At 40.3% G+C, this 25,186-nt stretch overlaps 1 protein-coding gene across 2 annotated transcripts in view; it reads left to right on the top strand.

The window, feature by feature from the left end:
- igsf9a (immunoglobulin superfamily, member 9a) overlaps positions 1 to 24,310 on the top strand; it is a 51,560-nt gene extending 27,250 nt beyond the window's left edge. Inside the window, exons 8-21 of one of the 2 annotated variants that reach the window (XM_051413449.1) lie at positions 826 to 971; positions 2,392 to 2,534; positions 3,933 to 4,073; positions 4,476 to 4,592; positions 6,221 to 6,371; positions 6,641 to 6,752; positions 8,367 to 8,557; positions 9,727 to 9,944; positions 10,322 to 10,406; positions 11,334 to 11,501; positions 11,901 to 11,937; positions 12,258 to 14,579; positions 15,055 to 15,128; positions 15,929 to 24,310. In XM_051413449.1, coding sequence (XP_051269409.1) covers positions 826 to 971; positions 2,392 to 2,534; positions 3,933 to 4,073; positions 4,476 to 4,592; positions 6,221 to 6,371; positions 6,641 to 6,752; positions 8,367 to 8,557; positions 9,727 to 9,944; positions 10,322 to 10,406; positions 11,334 to 11,501; positions 11,901 to 11,937; positions 12,258 to 14,579; positions 15,055 to 15,128; positions 15,929 to 16,092 — 4,069 coding nt within the window. In that variant the 3' untranslated portion in view covers positions 16,093 to 24,310. Of the gene's footprint in view, positions 1 to 825; positions 972 to 2,391; positions 2,535 to 3,932; positions 4,074 to 4,475; positions 4,593 to 6,220; positions 6,372 to 6,640; positions 6,753 to 8,366; positions 8,558 to 9,726; positions 9,945 to 10,321; positions 10,407 to 11,333; positions 11,502 to 11,897; positions 11,938 to 12,257; positions 14,580 to 15,054; positions 15,129 to 15,928 lie in introns of both variants that reach the window. The other variant, XM_051413448.1, reaches the window with a different exon arrangement.
- Positions 24,311 to 25,186: the final 876 nt, after the last annotated feature.

The following is a 25,186-nucleotide window of genomic DNA, read 5'->3' as shown; positions in this document are numbered from 1 at the left end:
GGTGCAGGCAACATTCGTTTAGAGTTAGGTTTATGTGCAACTGATGAATAATCTCTCTCCTTTGAGCTCTGGTTTGGCCAAGTCCTGAGTGAAATGTTTGGCTCTTTAGCTGCTGTGGTGCTGGGCAGGGAGGGTACACTGGGAGCTTTTTGCTGAAACATAGTACTGCCAGAAACACTGCGATAGAACAACACAGCAAATGTGGCGTAAAACCAAGTCATTGTGCTAAAAGAGCCTGAAAACCTCTGGAGAGCTGCTTAATTCTTTGTGGGTTTGTCATTACAAGCAACCCCTTTTCACTTAATTCATAATTAATATAAAAATAGCAGTAAGTGGAGCTTAAATAAAGCAGTAATGATGCTGATATCAATGTAAAGTGAGAAAAACAGAGTAGTGATGGGAAATATCCAGGTCTTTTACAGTACATGAGTCATCTGCCCTGCATGGTAATTAGCCCAAATGTGTGAGTGATTGGTTCCAGGAACACATATTGTCAGTGTGCATATGTAACCTGTTTGTAAGGAGTTGCAGCCTGGTAGAGTCCTCAGGTTTTCTCTCTGGTTTCCCTGTTAGTGTAGCAATGTATAAAATGGGTAGGCACTCCGCTTCCCACTCTAACTGAAATGAAATGAAATTTCCTTAACCTTCATCTGCACACAGCAGTGAATAACTTATAGAAAAAAAATATTTTAAAAAATCCCTCCTACACTGTTGATTCTCTGAGAGCCTGTTTGACTGGAAGAGCTGAATTACCTCTCGCTGTTATTCTGAAGTGGCGGGTTTGTTCTTTACATATTAAAGAACTCCCATGTGCTTTTTCCCAAGGTCTCTGAAGTCGCGAGTGAAGATCATGGTAGATGGAACTCTACTCGTCTCCAGGGTCATCCCAGAGGATTCTGGGAACTACACATGCATGCCGACCAATGGCCTGCTGACCCCGCCCACGGCCTCTGCCAACCTCACAGTGATGCGTAAGTTTCTGTGTGTAGTTTGTAGTTATGAGCCTTTCTTTTCTTTTTTTTTTTTTTTTTTCCTATGTTTCAATACATTATGGTTCAACAATTAACTCTACCACTGAGTACATAAAAAAAAAAAGTATTTGCCTCACTAACACTGAATCATTTTATGTAAAGCACTGTACTATGTAATTACTTTATTAAAATATAAACCACAGAGAGGTTCCTGGATGGCCGATGGTCCAGCACAGAGAAGCCTGAGTAAAAGAGAGAGAGAGAGAGAGAGAGAGAGAGAGAGAGAGAGAGAGAGAGAGAGAACAAACAAATAGAGTTGCTTGTGTGTTTCACCTCTGCCCTCAATGTTGGGTGTGGACATGGAGGTGCTCTGTTCCCTCTGTAACCACACCTACCAGTGATGTCACAATGTGCTGACACACCCTTGAGTGCACTTCTACATCACTGGAGCAAAGACAAAAGTTAAACCGCTGGAGGTCAGCACAGACAAGACTTTCAGCTGTTAAGTTGCTCTTTAACTTGTTTTGATGTTATTGCCATCATAGCAAAAATACTGTAAGTAATTGCAGAGAGGACCATAAGCTGAGAGCGTGACATTAAGTGTACCATAAAGGGGTTGTCTATACCGCTTTCAGTGGACATTTCCTCAAAGAGACAAGATGCTGGGTGAGAACCATCTCTAACAAAATTGAGAGCTTTTTGATAAAGCTGAACTTTTTTCTCTCTAATGCCTCTAATGCACTGGTTTCAGCTGTCAGGGTAACAAACTGTAAGGGAGAAAGTTAGCACACTTTCTACATCTGATGAGTGAAATTGAACAACAGCTTCCCTTCAAAATCCAATATTTTTCTTATTTTCTCAAGAAACACTATTGATGAGCTGACTTTCAGTGTTCATTTTGTGTTTGTCAACTAATCATAATTGAAAATATAAGCCTGTTTATCTGTTAAATGTTTAACCACATCAGAAAACAGTAATAATGAAATGTAGTTATTGTTTATTGATATTCAGTGTATTAAAACGACACCGTAATTCATTTGGGAGTGACAGCAGCAGGTTCCAATCATGCGTTTTGAATCTCGCTTATTCCTTTCAAAGAAATGCACATTTTGGATTGTATTTGCTTGTAACTGGATTAAATCAGTAACAGTTAGAAATAAGCTTTCTTCTGAACATTTGTTTGTAGACCTTTGAAACCCTGCCGACACTTTCAGTCAGCTGTAAATACAAGGAGCAGCGCTTGTAGTAAAAACGTAGGCTCATAGAAAATTCATCACAACAAATCAATCTGCTCTCAAACTGGATCATGGCACAGTTTCTCTGCAGCATATGTGTTCTCCACAATACTGAAACAGTAAGGTGTATTTAAATTTTAGCATTTATTGGATATAAACAACTTTAATTTCTTTTCTCTGCTCAGACCCGGCCCAGGCTCTCCAAATGCCCCAGAAAACGTACCTACCCACAGGTATGGATGGCGTGGTCACCTGCCCAGCGGCGGCTCAGCCTCCACTGCTCCGTGTGGATTGGACAAAAGATGGAGAGCCACTTGACCTGTCCTTGGTAATAAAATAATCATTTCCAGCTGGAAGTGCAGTCACCCTAATACTGTCCGAACTGTGTGCCCAAACTCAAACTTCTGTCCCAGGCGTTCTCTGGTCAGCACTACTCTGCTGACTACAATCGTCTATAAAGTGGCCTGTTTTAACTGTCAGTCCACTCTATTCACAGCAACAATTTTTCTTTTTTAGACGCTCTATTTTTTTCAGTCATTTTAATGTTCCTCTGTCCACTGATTGAAATTTCCTTTCAGGTTTTCAATTGAATAGTCATTCAACCATGTACATCTTAATGGAAGGGGATGGTATGTTCAACCTTAAAAGCTTTTGAAGCAATCCCCAATGAACTCTTTACTGCCTCTCACCCCTCTCTTTTTTTCTTCAGTTCCACCTCAGTCTCACTTCGTCTGAGGGATGGTCGTAAGGACTTTTATAGATGAGTGGCAGGGGATGTGACTTCCCACTAGTTTACCAAAATCATTTTTTAACCTTTGCCTTTCAGATCGGAAAACCCAAGTTTTTCTTCCTTTCAAAATAAGAACCCAGAGTGGCAGTTTTCAAAACCCTTTTCTTTGTCTTGCGTGCCAAAGATCCACCCACTTCCTCCTCCTCCACCTTCACATACTGAGTTGACCCCACCCCCTTCAACACTTTGGTCTGAGCAATGGACATGCCGGTAGATGAGGTGCACCGCAGGAAATGTGATAGATTCCTGTAGTGCGGGTACACAGGCGTTGGAGTCAGGCTGTTATTCTGCCAATTATTCCAATTGCACTTGGGATGTCGCACAGTACAGTAATACTTTCTCACAGCCTAATTCTGGCGGGGATAATAGAGAAAATAAAAAGTGGGAACCTTCTGCACAGTCAAAGCGCAACACGGGCCTTCTGCTATGGCTTAATGGGGAAAAAAATGACTTCAAAATGTAACTGCTTTAAATGCCAGTGCTTCAAAAAGCCATTCTAAAAGCTCAATTCTGTTGCCTGTGGTCAAATTCACCTAAGCAATGATCAAGGGGATATCCTTAAAAAAGATTTTAAGAACAGAAAATCACTCTGTCTTTTAGATGTTGTTTTGATATCATCTTGAAAAAGCAAATAAAACCTCAATAAATAATACACAATTTTATAGAAGTTTGGAAATAATCTGCCCAGTGGGGACTTAAGTACTTAACCACTGCAGGACTGTGGCAGGCAGATATCAAAAAAGTATTTCAGTAAATCCATCAAACACTGCTGAGGAGCTCATACATGGCTTTGGAGTGGTTACAGATTTTCTTGCCTTTTAGCTCCTTAAGCTCTCTGCAAACTTCATGCTATGTATCATTTAAGACTGCATGTGATAGTTACTTTTCTTTTTAGCTGTCAGAGTGATATGAGTGAGTATTGTCCATTTCTCCCAGTATCCAGGATGGACCTTGACCACAGAGGGCTCTTTGTTCATGGCCACAGTGAATGACGATACTCCAGGTGTGTACACGTGTACCCCATACAACAGCTACGGCAGCATGGGTTCATCTGGACCAACGGATGTCGTTCTACAGGTTAGTGTGCGCTCTACTGTACATTAAGTCATTCTTGCACCATAAACCTAGGAAGCTCAGAAACTACAGCTGAAGCTGTCATTCTAGTTCTGTTAAACTGTCTATCTACATCACTGTGCGTGTGTTTTAATTAGCCGCAACTGCATCTGCCACAGCGAATTAAAAACTTAACAGAAACGACATTTTATTGACCTTTTCACTCCGACGTGTGAGCCCTCTGGCATTAATAGAAGTCAACTCAGACTCGCTAAAATGGCTTCACTATTGGGGAGTTAATTGTGTGGCTAATCCTTTTGTTATTAAGATAATCTTGTCCAAAGCGGCAGTAATCCAGTCTTAAAATCCATTGTTGGCATTGCCGCAATCTCCTTGATTCAGCTATATTGCTTTGGCAATTCACAGGACCCCCCATCATTCAGCGTCACTCCAGAGAAGCAGTACAAACAGGAAGCTGGTAGAACCCTGCTCATCCCATGTCAAGGAAACAGAGACCCAACAATTAAAGTGACCTGGAGCAAGGTAAACAACCCATTACAGGTCATTCAATAAGTAAGTAGTGCTGTTTTATTCATGGCACTGCAGGTGTTTACAAGGATGTTCTTTTTTTCTTGTTTTATATTTCTTTTGAACTTAGCTCATGTTACAGCAGGCAAGGTGAGGAAATATTCAAATTGTGCACATAGTGGCTTCACTGTTCCACCACAAACATACGCTTTCACATGCCGTATGTACAAGGAGAAATGCTTACAGAAATACTAAAACGTGGTACAGTCTGGACATATTTGGACAGTGACACATTTTCTGAAAATGTTGTCTTTTGGTTGTCCTGTTGCATTATTTAAAACCTAGGGGAAATTAGTCTAAAATGGCTTATAATGTCTACATGTCTACATTCATCCTGTATGGATGTTCACAGTCTTTAGCACCCTTAAAGACACAATTAAATAAAACTTCCAATCCTGTGTCCATTTGTTAATTGTTCTTCTGATACATACCAATTATATGTAAAGAAAAAAACACTTTATCACATCATATGTATGTCAGAATCCCTCTCTTTTGTGATTTGGGGCGACAAGCTAACCAAGCAAATCAATCAAACCGACACTTGACAGCTAGTGGGTCGAAATAGCTAGCAGAGCAATATCATGCTGGAGGTGTGTGTCTCTCTTTAGATCAGTGGTTCTCAAACTGTGGGGCGTAGAGCCACTGCCGGTGGGGGTGTGGATGACCAGGGGAAAAATATTGAGTGGAAATAAGTTCAATGAATATGATCCATATAGGGAAAATAAACAAACAACTAGTTTGTTAAAGTCAGATTTTTTTCATTGTTAATGAGGGCTAGAAATGGTGGAGCAGAGGGATTTCTGAAGGGAGGGGCATGCCAGAGAAAGTTTGAGAGCTACTGGTTCAGATTTCCAAACGTGATTGAGATCTAATTTATTCATTTTAGTCATCCTCCTACTACTGATCTAATGACGGGGGTGAGGGAGGTGTGGATGGACACCAACAGTCCTCTATATCTTTACAATATTGTGGTGTATTCACTAAGCCAGCCCACTTTTGAGTGATCAAATCAAATCTGAAGGATTTGATAAAATCGCTCTTGTAAGTCTATCCCGTCCACATTCCATTTCACTCTGAAATACAGCATAATTACAGAAGTAAAAGTCGCTCAAACTGCCTTTTCAGTGTAACTTGAAGGAGTAATGTGCCAATGCTGAAAACTCTGTTAGTGCTGCCATATAGTAGTTGTAACTGGCTCTGTGCACAACCAGTGCCGTACAGTTCAATGTGATGATTAATGTGGTCGGAAGGACAACCTTTCATCCCATTGAGATCAGTGCATCAAAGAGATTTAGTGGTCTTGGTTCTTTCAAATCTATTCTGCTGGTGTGAAAAGCCACAAAAAAGTGAGAGAAAAACCTGACTGTATTTATACTGACTGCATATTAGAGCTGGACAATATGGCATACAATCTACATATATTCAGTCAGTTTTACCTTGATAACTTTGTGATTTAATAAAATTAATAGAAGAGAAAAGAGATCCATTTATAAAAAAAATGTTTATCCCTGCTGTGTATACTGCATATTTAGACATATTCAGAGTTTTGCCCAGTGTGTGAAAAGTCTTTGTGTTCTCGGTAGGTTGACTTGGCTCGTCGCACATCTTACTCCATAGAACCCAACGGTTCTCTGCTACTGCAGCCTCTCACTAAAGACCACCAGGGGGCGTGGGAGTGCAGTGCCACCAACCGCGTCGCGTCGGTGAGAGCCAGCACACAAGTCTTTGTCCTAGGTGAGTGCAAACGGAAGGATTTCTATCTGCGAAAACCATAACAAAAGTCAGTTTTTTTCCTGTTACGTGAGCTGTCCACATTAAAAAAAGGTTTTTTGGAACTGTCTTCATACCCGTGTAAACCACCAGCACAAGCCTGATGCCTGTGCCTCCAATCCGCCTCCAACGGATAAATGTGGCACATCTAGAGATGGCCTCTAAACTTTAGCAGCTTCAGGTAGAAGTGCTGGCCGTTCTCCATCAACTCCTCTCCATTCCCTCCATTACAGGAACCAGTCCCCATGCGGCTACCTCTCTGTCCGTCTCTCCAGGGGTGAAGCAGGCCAACATATCCTGGGAGGCAGGCTTTGATGGAGGATCAGCACAGACATTTTCAGTTTGGTGGGTGTAAAGCCTCCCACTTTCTTCTTGGGCTGTAACCATGGCAGCCATCGACAGCGCTGGTATTACTCTATTGATCTCTGGGATGAGGAATTCATTTATCTGTTATCACCTCTTGGCAGCTACAATAAAAAACGCAGCTGCAGAGCATAGCTTTAAAATGCTGTGGCCCTGCTAGCTACAATAGGAGGTTACTGATGAAAGAGAGCGTAATGGGTTTGTTTCCTGTGAATCAGCGTTTTAATGTTAGAAATCACAGATGAATATTTTGTATGTTTTTGATATGGCTGTGATGTGATCAAAATACAGTGATTTACAGTACAGGATAATAGCAGAATAAAACTGCAGCCAGTTGAAAACAATTAACCAGATTTATACAGTTTGAAATCTCCTTGAAGACATCATGTATCACGTATAATGTATGATTATTAAAAAGCAGGTTATTTTAATTCAATTAAAGTTTTTAAAAGATTCACTAATCAAATAGGAATTTATATTTGGATTTTTTTTTATTGTTTTTTTTATGTCGGAGAGAATTCAAGTGACATACAGACAACTTCTCCTTACACATCCTAATCACATTGTAACCTGGGAGTGCTACATCAGATGAAGCTGAGATGAGTTATCTTAATCCCTGAGAGGGAACTGGGTCATCGCTGCAGCAAGGAGCAGCATATAAATAAATATAAATTACATCAAAACTATAAAAATAGATTGGTATAAACAACATCCTAATGTCTCAGCTACTCCTTGCTCTGGCAGCCTGACATGTTATGACCATATAGTGAACACACTATTGTGAGAAAAACAAAAGCTCAAGACAGTTTTTTCTGTGGTAGGATATAATGTGTTTTCCAGTTGACATTTCAACTGCAATCTTCTTTTTTTGTGTGTCATGAAGGCAGAAAATTCTAGCAGGTAGGTCTTGCTATCACTTCCACCGAATGAAATTATAATGATCATGCAGTTATTTGTCAGCTGTGGAAGCTCTGTGGGCAAATATTCACACTGTATGTTTGTAAAAATCAGGTACTGCAGAGGAGAAAAAGCACAGAAAAATCTCTCTGCTCTTAGAAAGCAAACTAATCTCTGCCTTATGCACCAAAATGACATACAGTATCTAGTCTGAATGGACACTACGCTCAAGTGTGTGAAAGAAAAAGATGATTATCCAAACCACGTTAATGCAAGTGGTATTCTGCCCTTTATTATTTTCTCATAAAAGAACATTTCTGTTGAGTCAAAGCTATCATCTTCAAAAACAAAAAAGAGCAGTGTTTTCAGACTGACATTAATCATTTTCAAAAGTTCAGCCCGTTTTAAATGGGTGAATAGTTTTTTTTTTTTTTGCCCCAGGTCAAGTAATTTGCTCTGTATAAAATAAGCGTAGGAACCAGTAGGAACATGAAAATCACCATAATTGGAGTTGCAAGCTCTCTGTGCAATTGGAGGGATACATCAGCGCTGTCGCTGCTACAAAATCCGGAGCGGATGATGAGTATGAATGATTAATGAAACCTACTTTTCTGTCATGTTTCATAAAACCAGACTCCCAGAATTCTCCGCTGCTCTTTTGTTCTGACTTCTTTTCTCTCCGTCTCGCTCTCTCTGCAGGGTGAAGAAGATTTCAGTGGGTGATAATGATGGGAAGCAGGACTGGTTCTCTGTGCCCGTGCCCCCCTCGTCTGGCTTCAGCCTGCAGGTGACAGGCCTGTCCCCTGCCACCAACTACCAGTTCAGCATCCTGTCTCACAATAAAATGGGCACCGGACCCTTCAGCGAGATTGCCACCGCCCGGACATTGGGTCAGTGCCATTCCCCAGTATCCTCCAAATCAGCTGGTTCCATTTTGGATCCAGACACAGATTTTTACTCACTGAGCTTCGGATCTAACAACTCCTATGAAATGTTGTATTTATATTCATTCATTTTGTTTGCAGCGAAAACGCGCAAAACTCTCAGCTCGCAGTTGAAATGGCAAACTCTGCCAGCAGCACATTATATCAACTTTAGCTAATTAAAGTTAATTCCCTGAGTCACATGTCCAAAGGCCAAAATGAAACTTGGCTACTGCGTGGCTGATATGCTAGCTACGACGTGGTGTCTGCACTCAGCCTTAAGAAAGAAAGTCCACTCTTTAAAGGTATTTTAGTGATATGACAGATATCTGCAGTCTTCCTGGAATTATCAAATGTTCGCCCCCATGTTTCCACTGGGCATTCTTAGCTGGATGTACAGTACATCATGGTATGTTCAGTTGTCTGCTCTAGCCTATGGCAGACCAGGGCAGTGGATGCAGTCTGTGGAAATGTCGTGAGTTAGATGTTGACTTTACCCTTGGAAACATTTTATCTTTCCTGGCAGAGAGTAAGACATCCTTGAGACATCTAACAGATCACAAAAATACCTTTGAAGGTTCGACCTGCTGCTGCTGGATAAGAGGTATAAAATAAAAGATTATAGTTTGTGTTTGTGGAACAGAGCGATGAGCCTTCTCTGGTGAAACAATCTAGCAGTCAGTTAAGTCGGTACTTAAAATCTCCCAATTAGATGCAATCAATCATCATCAATATTGCAAGCGTATCAGCTTAATTGTGTGTGAATTGGGAGCGCCAGCATTTGGAGAAAGTAGCTTGTGAATAATAGGTGTGTTTCAATGTAACAATGGGGATGTTTAAATGTCTTGCTACTATTATTTTGTCTTAAACTGTCACAGTATTACACACTGTTATCACAGCAGGACTCAAATTTTAGTGAATATGCCTCACATTATGTTTGCCAAACTGGTCAATAAACAGTATATTGCAATTTATCTGGGAATACAAAGAACTAACATCAGCCCCAACCCTACTCCCCTCACTCTCAAGGTTGAACATCTGTGGCGGTAGCAATTTCCTGCCCTGTAATTTAATTTTTCCACCAGAACGTATCTGGCTCATCGATGGAAGGTCTTTCTTCTCTCCCTCTGAATCAGATCCTCCACTGAGGAGAAGTAAACTGAAGCCCCCGGTGTCGCTGTCGGCTAATCAGGGCTCAGCAGGTGTTGTTCTGCAATGGTCTGTTCCTGAAGCTCAGCACCCTCCCATCACAGGCTTCGTCCTCCAATCCCGCACCGAGCAAGGGGAGTGGTTTAATTTGGAGGAGGACATCAGTGCCAACAGTAGCGAGATAGTCGTTCCGGGTCTGCACAAGGTAACAAGCCAGTCGCGCTGCTCCCTCTGAGACCAATCAGTCCACGGTGCTTGTTGAATGCCTTGGAGATTTTTATCTAGGCTACACTTCCATGGTTTTGCTTTTGTAGACTCTCAATTATGCGCACTACGTGGCAGCCATCACTTTTCTGTCGTCTTTCAATCTGTGTGCCCTGTCTTTGCTCCCCTTATGCCTGTTTTCATCCCTCTTTTTCTCTCTTATATAGGCCTACACAAATTCAAATGAATGTCATTAGCATTGCAGGCACAGTCCCGTGTTGACAAAGTGTGGTTTCATCCTCTGTCCTCCCCACTGTGTGTGTGTGTGTGTGTGTGTGTGTGTGTGTGTGTTTGTGTGGGTGCGGATGCTGGTCTCAGGACTGTGTGTACGAGCTGCGGCTGCTATCTCGTCGCGGGGAGTTGCTGAGCGAGCCCAGTCCATCAGTCAATGTCTCCACCACGGGTAGGTGTTCGAGAGCAACCTTGCCCCCTTCACATTCTCGCCCCACCCTCTGTTTCAGCCCATCCTCCTCCCTCAGTCGCCTTCTCTTACTCTTTTCTCCCTTTCTTATTCCTTCCCGTCCCTCTGTTCCCAGCGTTGGTCCAAAATTAGAGCAGGGCCCCAGGGAACGCTGCCCATTAGAAGACTGAATGATAGAAATAGCTCCACTAATAACTTTTCAAAAGAGTTGGTGATGGAAGTTTTACTGGCCTTTTCTCATTCTTATGTGAATATGACATTAATTTTTCATTAGATATGGTACAGAGTTATCAAACAGAAGGATCTACTACACCCACTGGTGTCACCCAGGGATTGTATATTGTTTAACATAGCTCTGCGGATAATTTCAGTCAGTGACTGAGCAAAACAATCAAGTGTGATTTGCTGATAATGATCATCAGGGACATACTGTTGATTGGAGATTAGATCCACTTGAAACTGGTATACCAAAGCTCATAACAATCTTGTATTATTTTTATTAGCTTTGTTTGTGGTGTAAATGAAGTGTGTTTGTTGTAGTTGGAACAGACTGACGCAAGTGGCATGAAATATATACATGTATTAAAGGTCAACCAGTGTGATCGGATGATTGTACAGCTTTTTTTCTTTCTTTCAAACTAAAAACCAAATTATTAGTAAAAGTATAATTTCAGATAAATACGTTTTTAAATTTGAATAAATAAGAAAAATTATAATGAGGAATTATCTAAAATGCTTTAAATGAAATAGTTTTAGTTTCTATGAAGTGTGTGTTGCTACTAAAGCAAGCAAGATTATTTTACTAGTAATTTAATTTTGTTTATGGTCATTGCTGACACCATAGTCACACCTAGCCTGCTTTTATTTTAATTTAGTAATATATATATCACTGATGAAACAATGTCACAGGGATGGAGATCTACCCTGCCACATCCCAACTCCTGGAGTTCGTCCCGGAGCCATTACTGGCCGGCGTGCTGGGCGGGGTCGGCTTCATGTGCTTGGCACTGGTCTTGCTGCTGGGGTCCGCCTGTGTCATCAGCCACAAGAGGGACCAGCGCCGCAGAAAGAAGGATGGTAAAATGCCCCTCACTCCAGAGACTCAGCAGACACTCACTTTGATGAACTGCATCATGAATATCATCATTTATTCAATAAAATATTGAAGGCACTTTCAATCCATTTTATAATTTATAGTCCACTGCATGGATTTGGCGCTCCTCTTGTCCCCTGCTCGTCCATTCAGTTGTAAAAGTTATTGATGTCATTTACATTACTTGCTAATTAGGGTAATTTCTCATTAGTGGCTGATAAATGTAAGTGTAATTAACTTTTTGGACAAGCCTGTGTGCCTCAGGCCCTTTAATGGGCTCTTATTAGGTTTGATTATGTTTTTACTTCTTGGTCAGTGTGGTTGTATCCTAATGAGTCAGATACCATCTTGCCCTCCCTCCCTCCCTCCCTCCCTTTCAGCAGAGCCCCCTCATGCCATCTATAAATGCTCCCCATCAATGTAAGTACCCCTTTATCATTTCATTATAATCCCTCCCATTGACCTTTTTCTCTGCATCGCTTACTAACTAAAATATGTTGAAAATGCCAGCACTTTAGTTTATTTTCTATTTCCTATCTTCTCTCCCTTGCTCATCTTCATCTATGGCTGCTGCTGCTGTTTTGGTCTCTATCTGTCTACATTTCGCCCGCCCCCTCTTTCACTCTCACTCAATCTTATTTTCTCTGTCTTATTCTCTCTCCCTCTTACACCTCCGGTTTTTCTTACAATTTTCTTTTTTCACCCCTCCCTTCCTCCCCCTCTATCTCTCCCTCTCACAGAAAGACTTCAGGCACCAGCAGTCCAGACAGTGTGTTGAAGAAAAGCCTACTTCCAGCCAACATCCTCTATCCCACCACTTCCTCTACCAGCACCTCCTCCTCCTCGCAGACAGACTGTTCCTCCTTTAGCACTGAGAATCGTCACCAGCGGAAGCATCTATTATCCAACTACAGCAGAGGCCGCCTTACTAGGACAACTTCTTCTCCGATATCTCCTCCAATTGAGATGATCTCTAGAGGTCCAGATGGGCGCTTTATGCTCCCACCGTATGACAGTGACGCACTGAGTGTAGACAGCAAGAGAAGCATAAGGTATGGCCGACCTGCCAGAGTGCGAAGGTCTGTGTCCCTGCACTCGGAGAGGGAAGACAGGAAAGACCCACCGTTTGTGCTCTCTGTTGATCTCCCACCTTGCAAACCAGCAGAAGCTAATTCCACATGGCAAATGTATGGCATGGCCCCGGGCCTGCCCCATCACGGCCCTTATATCTCCGATCAGAAGGCGAGTTATGATGGCTTTCCTGACTTCAGCAGCATGTGCTCAAGCAGTAGTTTGGCCACCGTTCCTCATCAAGACAGAGAAATAACTCTCACATTTCCAGTGCTCCCACATATCCGATCAAGCCTAGGTCAGCCGTCTACGACCGCCAGCACTCTGGTGCTCCAAATGGAGCACGAGCGGGAGAGGGGAAACCTGAGTCACTGCCTGAAACTGGCTCAGGAGAGGGAGGAGCTGGAGAGGGAGCTCCAGAGGTACACTCTGGAAAGAAGCTCCATGAGAGAGATGAGGAGGGAGCATTCAGACTTGGAGAGGAGAGAGGCCGGTGGCTGTGAGCTCTTGTGGAAAAATAAGAGCAGCACCTTGCCGCACGGATACCCCCAGGGCAAAAAGGAGAGATTTGGTCTGTCACCGAGCACTTTCTCCTCATCCTCTGTGCATTGGGAAGGCCCTCCTCTTGTCTCTCCTCCCGCTCTGATTCCAACCCTTACCCGTGTTAATGCGTCTTCACCTGTGAGTCCCTCTTGTTTTAAGTCTGGCAACCATCATCCTGGTCCATCATTCACCCATCAGACCTCCCTCCAATCTGAGGAGGCAGGCAGTTTTTCCAAAGACAGATTAACTCTCCCACATCTCTCCTCAAAGCACCAGATACATGAAAGGGTAGAGGCAGCACCAGAGGGCTATGATAATTCACCACAATCCACACTCTTAGAAATGCAAACGAGTGATTCATGCTCTGAGGCACCGAGACAGAACAATCTTAGTCATGGCAGCCTTTCAATGTTGTCTTTCCACAGCAATAAATATACTGAAAGATCTAATTCGGCTCTCAATGCGTTGCCAGACTCTTCAAAAGTGGAGGTAGCATTCCCCAAGCCCGCTGATGAAGTAGTGTGCGTGGAGATGAGTGTGGATGAGCCAGAGTTGGAGGTATGTGTAATGCGACCTACAAAGCCCATGCTGCACCACAGAATCGCCTCTCATGTGCAAAAAGGGCACTCGCTGACTCACAGAGGCCGGTACGAAGACATGAGTAATAGCACAAGCTTTAACTGGCGCAGTCCTGCCTCTGTGGACGATATTATCAGGGTCCCCGCTTCCTCGCAACCTTCACAACCAGAACTCTGGAGAGCTGTGACCCAGCGCTCTAAAAGCTGGGACTCTAAGCAGCGAAGTCAGAGCCTTGACTCAAGGAGACGGAAAGAGAGCAATTTCCTGACCCCGGATGCTTGGATAGACTCCCTCAGCCAAGAGAACTGCTCTGTTGCATCTTCCTGTCGTCCAGATTCTTTGTTCTGGGAACCCCAAACCTCTCCCACCAGGAAGGTCTCCAAATCTCATGCAAATTCTCCTTCTGCCACCCAAGCTGCCTCCCTTTCCCCTCCTGCTGTGGATTCTTTATCTCTAAGGAGCAGTCAAGAGAGACCCACACCAAAACCTGACGTGCCTTGCCACTACGAGCCAAGAAGAGCGGCATCCATCTTTCCAAATGCTGCCAAATGGCCAATCGCCTATCAGCAGGCCGTGGAAGAGGCAGAAAGTTCCTTTGAGGCCATGAAGGAAGCTTCCAGATGCTTACCGCCAGGAGACAATGATCAAGATGCACTGGAAGTGGAGGCAGGAGGCTATGAGGGAGTGCCAGAGTCCGGGAGCAGCTACAGCAGTTATGCCAGCAGCGGCCGAGGCAGCATGGAGCCCGCTAACAGACGCCTGTCCCTGTGTCACCTTTCCCCAACCCTCACCAGCTCACCCGAGACTGTAGAGGAGAGCCAGGGGAGCACAGAGGACAAGCACAGTCACCAAATGGAACCAAGCCAAAGGTATTAAGGACATAATGAATGAGGGAAATTATGTTTTACTATATACTATTACTAAGCGCTACATTTTTTTACATCATGTTGTGATTGGAGATACAGTGTCAAAACTATATAAAAAGCAATTTATCTGTTTGAATAGCTTATATAGAAGTGTTTCATACCTCTGAGAATTATGGAGAGTGCTGTGTAAATGAACAAACATATAGTAAAATAAAATGTGTTGGTATGTTAGAAGAAAAAATAGCAAACATGACACAAGAAATCTTCTCAGTTTTAAATCTTAAACTGTGAAGCAAACATGAAAAGGTTTGACTAGAAGAAAAAAGCAAATTGTACCTTTTTGAGAGAAGAACTCTGACTCAATGTATATTTTATTGGGAGTGCTTTGCCGTTTGTAGACACTGATGAGTGTGCATATGTGTGCATTTAACATTCAAACTGTGTTTATATACTAAGTGGTGTTTTGTGACCTCCCCAGGAGAAAGGTCTCGGTTGATGAGAATTATGAGTGGGATGCTGCTGATTTCTGCTCACAGCCTGTAGACTATGATGGTGAGGATTTCTCTTTTCTTATCAATATGCACTTCACGTTATGGCACAAACACTGGTTGAAAAAATATATGCATTTGTCTGTTCAGAATCATTAATCAATACAGTACAATGCTGTAGCAAAATAAAATGATACCCTGGGATGACGGTATCTTCGGTTATGGTTGAGGAACTAATTTTAGAGAATGATTCATCTGGTCGAAATGCAGGTAAATGTTGGTAGGAAACAAATTCCGGCATGTTTGGAATTGAATGTACACTTTTTGATTTGTCTGCTGATATATAGTATAGCTGTTCTGTATTTACTATTAAACTTGATGTGACTTATTTGTACAGCAGTGTTCTCTACTGGCTCAAATGTGCATTCGAACCAGTGTGCTTGATGATTTATATTATTTTAATTTATTGCTGTATTTGACTTTTAGACACAGACTTTATTTCAGTGGCTTGCTGTGGCAGTGTGGCATGCGTGGTATTGCAACATTTAACAAGGCCATTACTGGAACACTTCTTTATCTGATCTAGGTGACATTTGTTACAATATTTTCAGGAATCTTCAGAGAAAGGTCAGCCATGTTTTCACTCTTTGGCTCCTCTGAATTAACTCGCAAGCTAACCTGAATTTTCTCTCAGTTTAAGGGTTGAATATTAAATATAAGCTTTAGAGTGTTTCATATCTGGGGGAGTTCCAGATGGATGGGACCGAACCAACGGGGTGCAGACGTTTAATGAAATAACATCTGCACTAAAATATCAGCAAAGTCAAAGATAATATCACAAGTCTCTTTTTTTTTTACCCACAGGCCTGCTTCCTTCATTGAATCTACTGAAGCCTGCTCGGTGCTGTAGCCTCCCCAGCATGCAACGCCCCACTAAGGCACTGAAAAATTGCACTCAGCTCTCTTTGCTCTCGGGGCATCAAAGCAGCTGCTCTGCTGAGCCAGAACCAGACACCGTGCTGTTCTGACAGTGCCAGCCTTCGGCTCATCTCACCTGGTGTGTCCTTTCACTTATTGACTGGCCTCACAAGGCGACAAAAAGTGTATCTGGCAGAGAGAGCGCTTTTGTCTGATCAGTTGAATTCCCTCTATCAAATCCCCAAAAAAGGCCAAAGTACAGAATAGCCTTTTTGGTCTAGCTTGATCTCTTTGTTAAAACATCACTTGGAAAAAATAATGGTTTTCAGTAAAAGTAACTGAGACACAAAGTCACCTTTACCACTATGCAGAGCTTTAAAAGTTTGTTTTGCTTTGTGACCACCATGCTCTTGAAATTTTCTTTTGAGAGAGTCTGCCAGTCTGCCCATACCAAAGCATTTCACTGTGGTCATGCATCCACCACGTTCTCTATGTGTAGTTTGATAAGCATTCATCACCCAGGGATGACTCCGTGGTCACACTAGGCACAAAACGATCTCAGTCATCATCAAGTGACTGGTTTAGGCTGGGGATGAATACGTTTTTAGATATCATCAATCACCTTTGAGTTTAACAAAAGAGGTGTTTATGAAATGCCAACAAATAAGGAAGATAAATAGAATATATAAGGTGATTCTGCTCCACTTGTACGGTTCTGCTTTAGTTTAACACTGTTTCTAAAAGCGTCATTTCCCAGTAGAGATCATTATCTGCTTTTTTGCCCTTAAAATACTGAGTAGATTTTTGGATACCAAAAATTCAGTCATTCAGGATTAAAAGCCTTGGTTTTCTCCCCAGCCCGGCTGCTTGTTCACCAAAGCAAGACCTGTAATTATGTTCGGTAATTGAAGAGGGTCCAGTCAACTTGGTTTGTCCTTGTTTTGTTTCTTTATATGGACATAAAGGGAGATTAGCTTTTATTTTGACTTTAATTTAGCAAGGGTCAATTCACTGAATGATGACAGCCTTTTTCCCCCCAATAACACCTGCTCCTGCATTGACACTTGGGAGCCAACAGTGGTGCTGATAAGCCGCACCAGTTGAGTGGTTTAACGTCTTGTTTGAGGGCACGTCAACAGCAGGTAATGAACACATCCTCGTAGGGCTGGGCGATAATGAACTTTTATTGTTTATAGACTTACAATCAAATTGCATAGTAATGCTGTCGTTTTATGAAATGCTGCAGTCCAAATTAAGAGTTAAAATCAAATTGAAAATTAACTAAATTAGCTATTGAAGTTTTTATATTATGAGTGCTCAGTCAAATCAGTACTTATAACAGCAAAGTTTCAGACCCAAGGTCAGACATTTTAGTGGTATTCAGATGTTCAGAGGATTCACTCGCAGGAGAAGGAAGTCAATTTGCGTGGCTTTTGATACGGTACTCTTGTTACAGTATAAATGGGAGTTACTGTAATTATGTTTCCAACATGGAAAGTGTTTCTGTCAACATCCAAGTTGTAAGACTGGAAATAATCTGAAAGTTGTAGTATATCTGACTAGGTGTTAAATAAGATGTAGGTTCCGGAAAAAGTGTTGCTAACTATTATCAGTGGAAAGTAGCTAAAGCCTGTTCCGTCAGAGTTCCAGATGTGTCGCTAGATGGCATCATGTGCTCATTTGCATATCTGATATAACGTCATTATGTAACCATTTACTTATCTACAAGACACAGTTTTAAAAAAAAAAGAAGTCAAGCTAAACTTTACTGACTAACTAACTTCATCATTAGCTATTATTGTTTTCCAAACTGCTTTCATATCATCAATATATATATATATATATACCTAAATCTGCCTCTACTTTCAAAAGCTTTTTATGTAGGCTGTTGTATAGACTGAGTGTCGTTAATAGAGAGGATCCAGACACTGGAATAAACACACTCCTGTACACTCTGTATTTTTAGAGAAAATAAAACCTAAATATGTACCTATGTGTAAGTACATCCCACCCCTGCTTCCAGCATGACCTGTTTGGCAAGTAAGCACAAATTATTTTTCTAGTGTGACAGTGGAACACAGTTCACTGCATCCAACGTCAATTTGATTATTTTAGATGTGGTCTATATCCTGTATTATCCTAAAAGCACTGATTTCACCAAGATCTACTTCCCAATGTAGATTCCTGTTAGTTCTGGGGGATCAAACAAGCAACTTTCCAGGAACACCACCTACCGGCACAGCCCTAAACCTGCTGAGAGAAACATGCCCATGCCTCATGCTCTCTTTTCTTTGTGAACAATCGAGGAAAAAGGAAAATTGGGGCTTTGCTTGCTGCTCTAGCTCAAGGCCTTCACATTAGTCAACCAAATAATTAACTGAGAACTCCACAGTGTACCAAAGCATTGTGGGGTATCCATCCTATAATTGAAATTCACTCATAGAAGCTGCATTAACTGCAAATCAATGTTTCACTTCTGTAGAACATTTTCATTTTCTGGTGTACACATATTGTACCTCAAGTCCATAAATGATCAAACCCCATGTGCTGCTCTGGGGATTTATAGTCAGCACTACTTTTTTGCTTACGTTTTTGAAATTGAATCCAAATATTGTGCTACCAATACATCAAACAGGGAAAAGTATGAGGAGAAATATTTTACATTGAGCCATGGCGGAATCATACAGGAACCTCTGTATTGTTGTATGATGAGTGCTTCGGAGGATTCAAACATGAAATCTTGTTGCAGAAATTGTATAGAAGAGACTACTGGCCAATAGTCTGTCTGTGGATAAACAGTACTTCAGAATACAGCCGAGTATAGCACCATAAAGAGACGTGGACAACAGCGAAGGCTCATAAAGCGGATTGTTATACTGCTACCTTTTTTCAGTTATTGTGTGTACTTAGAGGGATTAGCTTTAAAGCAAGCACTCTTTTATTATGTCCATTAAGCAGTGAATGAATTATTTGCAAATGCCAGGAAGTGACTCTTGAAGCTAGAAACCAATCAAGGTCTTATGAAATTAAATGTCAAAAACAAATTGAAGTGTAACCAAATGACGCTCGTGTTACCCCAATACAGTTAAAACCTCGCCATAATTAGTGAGTAACTCGAGTCTCTCGAGTGAATGTCAATATACTGGATAACTTTAAAATCCCAAACAAACCCAGATTGCATTCTCTGTGTTTTAATCAATGGGATTCTAGCATTTTTCCAAATACTGGAAAAATCTTTTTTTAAACCACCAAAATGATAAAATTATTTCCATTCACATTCTAGTGTATCTCCCAACTTTTGGCATTTCCAAGTTGTCTTTTCTTCTGCAAGAAGAGGGAACTGCAAATCCTGCTGATTATGAGCCAGACTCTAAGTGACTGAAAAAACTCAGCTGTTAAAGATCAGAAAGTTTGACTTGCAAAGTGGATTTTATTAGTCCAAAAGTCACCTGCATTCTTGTGTTTTTAAAATAAAACGATTTTCAAACAATTTAGAAAATTTAAAACACTGATAACTCCTAGATTAAATCAGCTGAAAACAAATCTTAGAAAAGGTCCAGTGTGTAACATTTAGGAGGCTCTATTGTCAGAAATGGAACATAAATATTCATAGGTTTTCATTAGTGAATACAGGAATCATTGTGTTTTTGTTACAGTAGCCCTGAAGGGATAAACCAAACACTATCTCTAAATAGGGGCATTCATGTTTTGCATGTTTCACAGCCACTGTAGTTTCTCCTCCGTGCTTAAAAGAGGAGGGTGAAGCGACGGAGTTGCGATCTGCAACTACACCGCTAGATGCCACTAAATCCTACACAGTGGACCTTAAGTATTTCTCGATTAAATATTCATGACTAAAAAGAAACAATGTTAAAAAAAACCCTTCTGTTATTATCATTATTGTAATTTATTATCTGTTAAGACTGGAACTCTTAATAACACTTATCAGGACTGTGTGGGTGTGGTTTGATTAGATTTCACTGACAGTGAAAAAAAACCCAGTCAGAACCACCAACTGTCAACAGATTCTGGTGTACAGAAGGATGTGATTAACCAACTGAGTCATGCTGGTTTCAAACCAGTGAGAAGAGTACAGAGAAAAGTAGTAGAATAATGAAAACTTTTGTAAATTTGACTCCCAATAAGATGCTGATAAGAAAATAGGTTTTCGAGCCCTTTAAAGAGGATTGACACTAAATAATTTTTGCTCTGTGCAAATAGTTTATAATATTATTGTGCATTAAAACTGCCTTTTCTGCTCAAAAGTTTGGTTTTGCAAGCAGAATCAAAATGCAAATAATGAAGTCGTTCTGTAGTTTGTAGCATTCTCCTGTTCAATAACAATGTAGGTGGTCAAAAAGCCGACCAGAATCAACATGTCCTTTTGGTAAAATTAAGAAATTTCTTCTTATTATTATTGTAGTAATTCAAGTGTCTGTTTAATTGAATTTGTCAGATCTAACAGGTACATTTAGTTTTTTTTAATACATTTGTAGCTGAAAGCAAATGTTGAGTGTTTGTCAAAGCGTCAGGGATAGTTACTCCACTCTCTCTTCACTCTGCTCCATTTACACATTGTAAACCAGAGCAATCTGTGATGGTGTACAGATATACAGCTTGATTCTGCTCTTTTGACACTGAGTGGGCAGCTGACTTCATTGACTGATAAAATACTTGTCTTACATCTGAACCAGCTTCCAATTAAACTAATGGTATTAGTACTGCAGCACCAGACAACCCCCATCCTGAGAAAATGATCGGAGGTAATATCACAGTCATCTTTTTTAATGCTCTGCAATTTCATTTATTTAGACTTTTATATCACTTTGACATGAGAGATTACAGGGTGGGACAAACACATATTTCTTGTCTGCGGCTGAAGAGCAGAGTTTTCACAATGCTGAGAGTAAACAAAGAAAGCAGTAATGAGCGTGTGCAAGCGCAGCCTGGGCATGGGTATTTCAACAGCTTATTTCAAAGGCGAACACTCATAGCATTCACACGACAAAACAGCAATTCATACTGACAGGTAACATTTTTTGTTTTCCAGTGAACGTTCATGGTTTGAATTTAACAGCTGTATATTCACTGGCATTCAGGCCTTTTTTCTTTAGCTGTCAACCACAACCGACTGGCTGTTTGTAAAGAGATATTTTACATTGAAGACGTTTCAGTTCATCCTGTGATTCCTTTACTGAGCCTTTCTATACAAGAAGTGACACAATGACGGCTTTATATGAGCTTTAGATAGCGAAGGTGCATACAACTGGAGGTATGATGCTATATGGGGTGTGTAAGCTAATGGTTTAAAGTCATCAATTATACCTTTATTTTACTCCTTTGTTCATGGAGCAGGCTATGTACTCTATGTAGTCCAGTATGCTTAACACAAACTATAACTTGTGACTATTGAAGTTATAATGCATAACCTTTCTGTCCTGGTTAATTTAGTGACATATGTGGTTACTGTGGTAACAGCAAGTGCATTTACAGAATGGAACCTTCCTATGTCCCGCCTCGTTTTGCTCTCTGCTCCAATAAGAGTTGAGCAAGCCTCGGTCAACCTTCTCCTTTCCCGTGTACATATTAAGTTAGCCAATGTTAGCAAAATGCTAGCTAGCTAATCTACATCGGTCATTAGACAAATAAGATCGGTGGCTAGTTAGCTAACATTTTGCTTACATTAGCTAACTAATGACGTGAATATAGACTAGCCTATGTATCTCGCTTTTATCCTTTAACCATCTTTTAAAGTTTCTACATTTTCTAGATAGACGAGCCTAGCGGATAGCATAAGTGCAGGAAATGAGAAAGCTTACCGTGGTTCCAAAAGGGACTTATGAAAGACACACACTCCAAAGGTCTTTGTCGGAAATAGTTGATACGGCTGTAGTGAGTGAACAGTAAACTGTGAGGTTTATATCCATTAATTAAAATGAAAAATAGCAATACTGGATTACATACATGTATTATTCCCTGTGAATGGTTCATGCATTTGAAGGCAATTCAAATGGTGGACTCCGCCACTAACAATCAAAACCAATTAATTAGAGAGGAAATAACAAAATGTAAAAACATTCAATGGCTTGTACTAAAACAATTCTTATTCTTAATGGTATCAAAAACAGTTGGATTTCACAAAAATCTGAAGGATTATAACTTCAGGAAAAGTTCAGAAAGTCATGTTGTTTTAAGTCATTCTGAAGTCAAACTCTCCTAGAATGAAAATTTGTTCCATTATCATTTGCCCACCTGAAAGCACGTTTACTGACAGGCACTAAAAGTGTTCTTCAGTCGTTTTACCTTGAGGCCAAAGCATGCGCTCAATTAAAAGCTGACAATCTGTACTTTTCTCCTCAATGGAAACTTGGTGTGACAAGCAAGTTAGATGAGTTTACACCTTTGTTCATTCAGCTAAAACTCAGGAATTAGTCACAATGAAATCCACTCATTTAATTATGACTCCTGCTGTGACAATGAAAGTTCACCAACAGAAAATTGACAGAAATTGCAATAGTGAATCAGATAAGTTATTTAACAAGCAGAAAGGCCAAATTCACACCTTATCAAATATTAAGATTTGCTGGTTTGGTACTGTTGAGTAAAACAAACAATCTTATATGGGGGGTGTTTTTCACTGTGATTTTGATCATTAAATTATGAATTGCAGCTCCAACTGTCCGCTTATGAGAGATTTAGGATCTCTAACAAAGACTGAAAAAAAGCAAAAAACCCAAAATTGCTACACTGTGGGATGCATGAAACATCAAATTGTGAGGGCTTACTACAACATAGAAAATGTAATACATGAAATGCGCACGATCGGTGTCAAGCTGCAGTGCAGTGACATATTTATATTGTGTTCCACTGTGATAAGGGCGTTTATGTTTCATTTAACCTTGCAGACATAAATATTTTTTTGTTTTTTCCATCTTCAAGTGGACTGCAGCAGGTATTTTATTTTGCATGACAGAAAGAATGAGAATGGCAATTAGTGCTTGTTGCAGAGGATAAGCTGCGACTATTATCTCCTGCCAAGTGTAAAATTAGTGCGATTATCAGCAATATTACCACAGAAATATGGTCGGACGTGGATAATTTAAAGATTGAAACCTAAATGGGAGTTTTTCAATCAGTCTATCTGCACATCCAGCATTCAGTCTGAGAGGCGAGAATTCACAACATGTCAGCGAAGTTAATTACCTCACCGAAAGCCTCCCAGCAGAGTGTAGAATAACAGCATCTGGGAGAGAATGACTTTTCTTCTGTTGTATTGGTTTTATAGTGCAGCAGAATCTTTCTTAACCCCTATTTCACTTTAATTAGGTGTTTGCCCAAGAGACTTACTTTTTGAAAAACATCTGTGTTCTTGTTATCCCAAGGGCAAAAACCTTGCAGTAAGTGTTTCTTATTCTCTCATTGATTACATAACGTGTTCATCCAGCATTGATGACCTTATTATAATTGATGGTTTGTCCATGAGAATACACTCTCACAAAACAGATAATTGAACCTGTTGACATTGTGCAGCACTTTTGAGGTTTTTACTTCCTGAGCAATGTATTTGACTGATTTCAAACTTTCAAAGCTCTATTTTCATTAACTAATTAAAGGTTAACCCTTTAAGCTATGGAAAGAGAGACTCATTATTAAAAACCTAATGACATATGCAGATTAATATTATTAAAATCAAATATATATTTGTGTGTACTGTTGTGTACTGCTTTTGTAAATTAATTTACGTTGTTCTAACTGTTTTTAATGAGTTTTTGTGAACTTTCTCAAACTTGCAGCCAAGGTTGCAATAATGTTTACAACAATGACAATATAATGACACAGAAGAGCTCATCAAGATGAAAACACATGTCAATTATTGGGCATGTTTTGTTATTAGGAGCAAAGAATTATAGTTTTTACATACTGTCTTACTTTTGTCATGTTTTTGTTAACATAAAGTTATGTTTTTTATTGTCACATTTATAGATTAAAATGTTTTTTTTATTGAAAGAAAACTATAAGTGTATTAGGTTTTGTGTATTTGTGTGTCATGTAAAACTTCAGACAGTTGTTGAATAAAAACTACTTATATGCAATCCCTGAATCAGGGTTTCCATCGTTTCAAATCAAAATGCAACATTATAAAATGTTTTAAGAATTCATGTACAGTAAAATAAGCTTCTTCGCTTGATATATCTGTAAACTCTATTGGTCTTTCACTGCCTCTTCAAACTTATAATCTATTTTTCCTATGTAAATCATAGTTTAAAGCCTAACAGGGCAGCACTGTATGCAATTCATTTTTCTATTAATAAATAAACCTGAACCATTTTCATCTTGCCCATCCTCACATTTTTCAACTTTGGTTACTTACAGGTTATTTACATTACACTGTTTATCAGACACTGGAATAAAAGGTGTTCACAAACATCGATTGGCCTCTCCCACACTAGAGAAGTAACATGAATACTTAAACTGATTGGTATTCCCCTAGCTGATTTTGGATGTTTTGCATACACAAATACTTTCAAAATCAATGGAACTTTGTTGATCCAAACCCTTTGAAAAATGGGGCTATTTTGGAGAACCTAGGTGCTCACTGGCATATAAAATGAATCACCAAAGTTTATTTTCAAACTATATAACAAATTAGATGTACACAGCGAGAAACAGTTGGCGCTGGATGGTTTTAAAAGATTATGCTTTTCATTTTTGTTGGCTTCAGATGACACAGCTCCTTTTCATCTCATTTGGATAGAGATCGTGACGGGGCGTGATTATCATGGATCACTATTGGAGATGGACTGTATTCAATTTGAAGTAGTTTAACCAAGTCAGCAGCTAAGCACTTCTTACTGGCATATTAAAAATATACGCTTGGTTCTTATTGGATGAGATGTTCAGAGCCTATTAAAGCCAGTAAACACACACACACAGACACACTCATAACCACTTTTCATTTAAATAGCAATAATGCCCTAAGTGACAAGCACCATTTATATTAACACTTGGCGTAAATGTTATATGTCAACTCTATAGCTCCACAAACTAAAAAGGCTTTGAGGATTAGTGAAATATAACCATCATTACTACTTTTAGCATGATTACTGACTTTTTTCCATTACAGTGATGCATAATAAGCCTCTCCAGGCAGTGCTCATCAGTTACTGTGCTTTATGTGGTGCCTCACAAAACCTCTTTGTTGTT

This window comes from Dicentrarchus labrax, unplaced genomic scaffold (genome assembly GCF_905237075.1).
Source record: "Dicentrarchus labrax unplaced genomic scaffold, dlabrax2021, whole genome shotgun sequence".
In the NCBI taxonomy this organism is placed as follows: Eukaryota; Metazoa; Chordata; class Actinopteri; family Moronidae; genus Dicentrarchus; species Dicentrarchus labrax.
Note: the sequence above shows the minus strand (reverse complement) of the source record. Positions and strands in the feature narration are given on the sequence as shown.